This window comes from Perna viridis, chromosome 7, assembly GCF_037379345.1.
Source record: "Perna viridis isolate PV_CMFRI_1.1 ecotype Kerala chromosome 7, ASM3737934v1, whole genome shotgun sequence".
NCBI classification, from domain to species: Eukaryota; Metazoa; Mollusca; class Bivalvia; order Mytilida; family Mytilidae; genus Perna; species Perna viridis.
The window spans coordinates 2,386,036-2,393,219 of record NC_142451.1 but is presented as its reverse complement, the minus strand read 5'-3'; the positions used below and the strand labels follow the sequence as shown (position 1 = coordinate 2,393,219).

Sequence of the window (7,184 nt, the reverse complement as noted above, 5' to 3'; positions counted from 1 at the left end):
ATTTGTTACGATGTAGTTAGGATGTCTTAGATTAAATAATTTGTCTATACTGATATTTGGATGTCTGATTGGATAATTTTATTCTGAAAACAAGATGTCTCCGATTGCGTGATGTAATGAAGATGTCTCAGATTGAATGAATTGTTTATGCTGATATTCAGATTTCTCAGATAAAATTGTTCATGCTGACTTTATGATGTCTGGTTGAATGAATTGTTTATGCTGATATTCAGATGTCTCAGATAAAATTGTTCATGCTGACTTTATGATGTCTGGTTGAATGAATTGTTAATGCTGACATTAAGATGTCTCTGATTATGTAGCTAATGTTGACTTTAGGGTGTCTGGTTGAATGAATTGTTCATGCTGACATACAGATGTCTCGGATGATATTGCTCATGCTGACGTAAGGATGTCCGATTGAATGAATTGTATATACTGTCATTAGTATATCTCAGATAGCTGACATTAGGATGTCTCCACTTGAACTAATTGTTTATGCTGACGTAAGGATGTTTCATCAGCAATTGTCTATGCTGATGAAAGGATGTTTCATATTATATTATTGTTTATGCTTACGTTAGGATGTCTCTGATTGAAAGAGTAATCAAGGGAACCAAGGTAATCAAAAGAATGTAATCCAGGGACAAAGACCAGACATGGAAAACAGACATACACAACAAAGATTATAAAGTAACTAAAATCATACATACAAAGTAACAAAAGTAAATGAGCAACTCGGACTCCACTAAAAACTGGGAGCATGGACCAGGTGCACCGGTAGGGTAAGCGTCCTCTGCTTTTCTAGAAACACCCGCCGAATTGCTCATAAAAAGTCAAGTCCGGGGTAGACATACGAGGGAAGGAAAACTATGACCCGTTGAATAAATCAGTTTTCATGGTTCTGATGGATACACCATAACGATCCACGAGTTCATGATAACGACCATAAAACTTCTGTAGTGATGACTTCAATCTTGTAGCAACATAACCCTGTTCTAGAAGTCTATTTGTTAAAGTTCTAGCGCGATACAAAAAGTCTGCGTAGTTTTGGCAAGCTCTGGCATAACGTATGAGTTGTGATATGAACACTCCATACGCAGGAGCCGAAGGGATGTTGCCACAGATGAAAGGAAAGTTTATAATTCTGAATGAAAAGTCATCACGTTTGTCGTAAAATTTGGTCAATAGTTTTCCTTTACCATCGATTTCTAAGTGTAGGTCAAGAGGCTGACTTTACAGTGTCTGTAGTATCCTTTATGTCAAGTTCTTTTGGGTAGATGCGATAAATGAATAAATTGTTTATGTTGATATTAGGATGACTCCGATTGAACGAGTGGTGTAAGTAAGCAAATTCTTTATTTAAAGAGGGTAACCGAATTAGAATAACTCTTATTTCCACTGGGGCCCTCTACAACCCAAATAGAATTTAAATAACTATAAGGTAATATAAACCATATTGTAAGTTCTATACATTTACTTATACACTACTCGTTAAAATTTTGCGACATTGTAAAAAAAGTGTTTTTCTTAAATAAATCTAAGGATTGGGAACATTTCATGGCTGCTGGTAGTTTATACCAAATTTTAACAGCCGAGAAATGGAAAGATCTTTTTATAAAAAAAATTGAATTAGGCCTAGGTAGAAATATTACTTTGCTTGATGAAAATCTTGATTTGTAAGGTTGACATTATCATGCAACAGTAAATAGTCTGGCACTAATCCATTAACAATTTTGTACATTGATATAGTTTTTTTGGTAATTTACTCCATAAAGAACTAATTTATCTGCAACTGACGTAAAACAAGAATTTAATATATTCACAATATTTTGTGGATCATAAAATGTTTGGTTTTTATATTCCATTTTGGTAGGAAAAGTATTTTCCTTTTTCGGATTTATTTGTTTCATATTTGTTTCATATTTTTCCAGATTTCGTTGATATTTTAAGAGCTACAAATAGCATTACTCGTGCTGACACGTTTCAAAGTAAATTTTTTATGCTGACATTATGGTGTTTGATTAAATGAATTGTTTATACTGACACTAGGATGCCTTTGATAGCATTGTTTTATGCTGACGTAAGGATGTTTCAGATTGAACGAATTGTTTCTGCTGAGATTGGGAGGACTGTTTGCATGAACACCTTTTGCTGATATTTGGATATCTCTTGTTTAATGAATTACCTTTGCTGACATTAATCAGGATGTCTCTTGTTGAATGAATTGTTCATGCTGACTTAAGGATGTCTCAAATTGAAAGAAATGTTTATGCTGACATTAGGATGTCTCAGATTGAAAGACATGTTTATACTGACTTTAGGATGTCTTAGATTGAAAGAAATGTTTATGCCGACATTAGGATGTCTCAGATTATATTATTTGTGCTGAAATTAGGATGTAGCTCGTTGAATGAATAGTTTATACAAACATAAGGAAGACTCAGATAACATTGTTTACGGTGACTTTAGGTTGTCTCAGATAGAATGAGTTGTTTATGATGTTGAAGATATTTCAAATTAAATTTTTATGCTGACATTGGGATGTCACAGATTATTTAATTTATGATGACTATAGGATTCTTTGGATGCATGCATTGTTGATGCTGACAATAAGGTGACTAGGATTAGATTGCTTTTTCAGATTAGGATGTATCAGATTATATTGCTTATGCTGATATTCGGATGTCTCTTATTTCACGAATTGTTTTTGCTGACATAAGGATGTCTCTGATAAAATGACTTGTTTCATGTTGACATTGGGAAGCCTTGGGTCGCAAAAACCCTTTATGTTGATATTCAGATGTCTCTGGTCGAATTAATTAATTGTACTGGCATTAGGATGTTGTCAATTTGATATATCATTTATGCTGACATAAGGATATCTATTAAATGAATTTTTCGTTTATGCTGACATTCAGATGTCTTAGATTGAATTTTTCTTTTTTTATGATGACATTAGGATGTTTCAAATGACGTTAAAAGGTCTTAGATTGAATGATAAGAGGATGTCTCAAGTTGAATAATTATTCATACTGACATTAGGAAGTCTCTGGTTGATTGATATGTTTATGCTGACATTAAGATACGTTTTTTATGCTTCAGTTGTTGACTTAAAAAGTGAATGTGACGAATTATAAATGAATAATTTCGTCGAGAACAGTTAATTCCCTAAATACGTTTTTATCGTATGATAGCGGCTAGGGACATATTACATATATATGTTTACAGTTTTTTTTGTTTTTGTTTTTGTTTTTTGTTTTGTTTGTTGCTATCTAGGCATAAACACTTTCTGTGTCTCGTTTTTAATTAAGTAGTGATAGATGTAGAACGATGTTTTCTTGTCATCATTGTTTTTATTTACTTAATTTAATGGTGTAATAACCCACCAGTTGTAATATAAATAGATAGTATGTACATTATCTATGTATGATATGGACACCCTATTCAATTCAACTTCAACTTCGTCAACTTTATCTCGACGGACTGTGGTAGCGACCACGTGATATGTCGGGTATATTTGCTGTCTTGGTGGTAATTTTTCTCATAGATAGAAAATTTACTCTTTAACGTGACAATCTACTATTTATTACAAATAGAGTTTATTTTGTTGGAAGATCTTTAAATTTTATTGTATATAATATCAAAAGGGTAAGTTTTGCAGACTGTCATTAGATTTCTATACCAGGTGCTTTGAACTGTTCTTCTACATATGGTGTGTTTTCTGTTCTTTCTCAAGCTGATCGAAATGAAAATTCTGTGACCTTTGATCGGAGTCTTTATGATACCCCTTGACTAGTATAAACGCCTGTTAACCTTTCTTCATTTTAAAGTAAAGGCTTGTTACTGATAGAAACGCATCCATCCGTCGTTGTTAACTGAAAATTTCGGTCCCTTCCCGTTTCAATATTTGTTTGTTTGTTTGCTTTTGTTTTGTTTTTTAGTTGGTGCATTTGTCCGAGACCGCGGACTCGTGGTTCGTTATGGTGTATTCATCAGCACCATGAAAACTGATCTATTCAACGGGTTATGGTTTTCCTTTCCTTGTTTGTCTACCCCGGACTTGACTTTTTATGAGCAACTCGGCGAGCGCTTCTAGAAAAGCAGAGGACGCTTACCCTACCGGTGCACCTGGTCCATGCTCCCAGTTTTTAGTGGAGTCCGAGTTGCTCATTTACTTTTGTTACTTTGTATGTATGATTTTAGTTACTTTATAATCTTTGTTGTGTATGTCTGTTTTCCATGTCTGGTCTTTGTCCCTGGATTACATTTTTTTATTACCCCTATAACCTTGGTTCCCTTGATTACTCTTTGATTAAAAGTAGTCTATTATTTGTATCTGAGCAAACAAAATACGAGTCATTTTTTGTTTTGAAGGATCGACGGTGCTCTCTTGTGTTATGGTATCTTTAGCGGCTTGCTCTATTTCATGACCTATGTATATATAGATGTATCACCCATTTACATACATCAAATACATCAAATACAAGCAGATGGACACAATGTGTCATGGTTTTATTTTCTCGTATATCAGTAACCGACTTTGGTAACAATATCATGTAAAGTAGAGGGCACCGACAGCACGGATGCTGCACTTTGCTGATTACGTGGTGAAGATCGTGTTATTTGAGCGGGTTTTCCCACAGTTTTAAAGTTGATTTGTCTGTCTAACGTGGTCTGTCCCATGGCTACGAGTATTTAATTTCATTTAAACGTAGTTGCCTTTGATTCAACTATCAAGTATAACACTCCCGAGGCTCACAAACGTCGTGTTTTTTTTTCTGTTTTATCATTTTTTGTGCAAACTTTGACAGATTCCTTAAATTTTTATAAGACTTAACTAAGTATTATTGTAAATGTTGTCTTCCTGTTCAGTTGTGATTTTTGCTTATGTAGTAATATTGATTTCCTCTTCACAAAATTATGTCCTCATCCTCTCATTATCTGTTTGTCTGCCCTTCCAGTTACAAAGTTTGTGAGTGCATATCTTCTGAAACAATTGAACATACGGGTATATCTTCATCCCTTATTTTTTTTAATTTGTTGTTGTTGTTGCTGTTTACCAACTTTTGACAGATCTTTTTAATTTCTAAGTATTATTGTTAATCAGTTGTCTGCATCAAAATCTGGGCATTATATCATATTGTAAAACATTTGTCATTATGTACTTCACGATGAAAATCATCGCTAATGAAACCAAATTTAGGCAAGTCACATGTACGAGTGGGTTAACAGAACCTAAAAATAGTTATGTAAGGAACCGAACATCTTGAACTGATAATAAATTGCTTAGTAGAGGTCTGATATCTTAGAAATGAATATTTTGTACATAACATTTGTAAAATAAGATTACTTGTTGTTTTTATTTTATGTTTATTTAACTCATTCATTTAGTAAATTTGTAGCTCAATATTTATAAAAATCATCCTTTGGTGTTAGTTGTTGAATATTACTGATATTTCATATTCCTGTGTTATTGTTTACTTTTCTCTTGACTTCTCAGTTTTTATGTTTCATTTTTTTATTTTTTATTTTTTTTTTTTTTTTTTCTGTTTGTTTGTTTTTCAAGTCTGTTATTATGATAGCATTAAGTTCGCATTCAAATTGTCATTTGAGAGCCTTAACGTATTTATTTCGACAGTTGTGTGCTAAAATATATTCGATGAAGGTCAATAGTTATTTTTCATTGTAAATATCCTCATTCATAACGTGTTTGTTTTTCTTTTTAATTCTCAGAAAACTGCAAAAAACGACTGGTTATATGAAACAGTTAAATATTATACAATGACTTCTTTTTATCTGTGCAGGTAAATGGCTGATCAGATACACGAAATCAGACTGAAAGAACCAGAACAAAAAATATTTGACAACCAACCATTTCCTTATGCTGTATCTCCAAATGAAAAATCAAGTTTGACTGACATCAACAAGACATGCGATTGGGTCAATGAGAATCGAGCTTACATCGAGTCGTGCCTTTTGAAATATGGGGCGGTTTTGTTCCGAGACTTTCCAGTGGGTGACCCTGAAATGTTTGACAAGTTTGTAAAAGCATTTAAATACGAGCCCCTCCCATACGTAGGTGGAGCTGCACCTAGGAGATTAATTGTAGGCGACGTCTTCACGTCCAATGAAGCGCCGCCGGAAACCTTAATTCCTTTCCATCATGAAATGGCTCAGGTACCGACCTTTCCAAACGTACTGTACTTTTATTGCAACATAAGTCCATCAGAAGGGGGCCAAACACCTTTAGTCCTGTCTAATCTCGTCTACCAGAAAATGCTCGAACTTAATGAACCCTTTGTCAAGAAATTACAAGAAAAAGGAGTCAAATACACCCGAGTGCTACCAAACGGAGATGATCCACAATCTCCTATAGGCAGGGGATGGCAATCAACGTATGGAACATCAAACAAAGAGGAGGCAGAAAAGAAAGCCTTGGAATTAGTTGCCTCTATTGAGTGGCTACCTGATGGTTGCCTTAAAACTGTAACCGACGTCCTCCCGGCCATCAGAGAGGACACGCGAACTGGAAAAATGACATGGTTTAATTCTATAATAGCTGTGTATAGAGGATGGAAAGACTGCAGAAACTCTCCCGAAACCTCTATTACCTTTGGGGACGGCGAACCAATGGATGCAATAATCATGGCTACTCTTGAAAATATCTTGAATGAGCTTGCTATAGACTTTACCTGGAAGAAAAACGATGTAGTAATGGTTGACAACAGACAAGTTCTCCATGGACGGAGATCGTTTGTTCCACCTAGGCAAATCTTAGCAGCTTTATGTAAATAAATTGCAAAGAGGAAAAAACTCACGAAGCATAAATATTTTATTTTTTCACAATTCTAATATATTTCACAAACGAAAACATTTTGCTCAGTTGGACTGTTGTACATAACTGGATATATAATATCAATCGTGTGTGGTCATTAGCTGTCTAATTATCTAAGACTTCACACTTGTTATCATTGATATGTAAATTGCTGTATTAACCATTGTTTTACATTTGTTGGTATCAGTGAGCCTTGGTCAGAGGACAATGTGCAGAAGACGTGACCTTGTATTATCATATGTAACAATACATGTGACTATTATCACTTGTTGTCGAAACACGTTATTTTTGTCACTATATAGAATTTCAGAAAATAAGAAAGTATTAAACAATTTAATTGTATGAA

The 7,184-nt window shown here is 34.1% G+C and overlaps 1 protein-coding gene across 2 annotated transcripts; it reads left to right on the top strand.

The window, feature by feature from the left end:
• The first annotated feature begins 3,496 nt into the window (after window positions 1-3,496).
• Window positions 3,497-7,184, top strand: LOC148610943 (uncharacterized). 2 transcript variants are annotated; one of them, XM_088590882.1, is made up of 2 exons: window positions 3,497-3,651; window positions 5,808-7,184. In XM_088590882.1, the coding sequence occupies exon 2, from the start codon at window positions 5,812-5,814 to the stop codon at window positions 6,796-6,798; it is 987 nt and encodes a 328-aa protein (XP_088447008.1). In that variant the 5' UTR covers window positions 3,497-3,651; window positions 5,808-5,811; the 3' UTR covers window positions 6,799-7,184. The 2 variants fall into 2 exon arrangements, with proteins under 2 accessions (XP_088447008.1, XP_088447009.1); XM_088590883.1 differs by having other exon boundaries at window positions 3,514-3,534.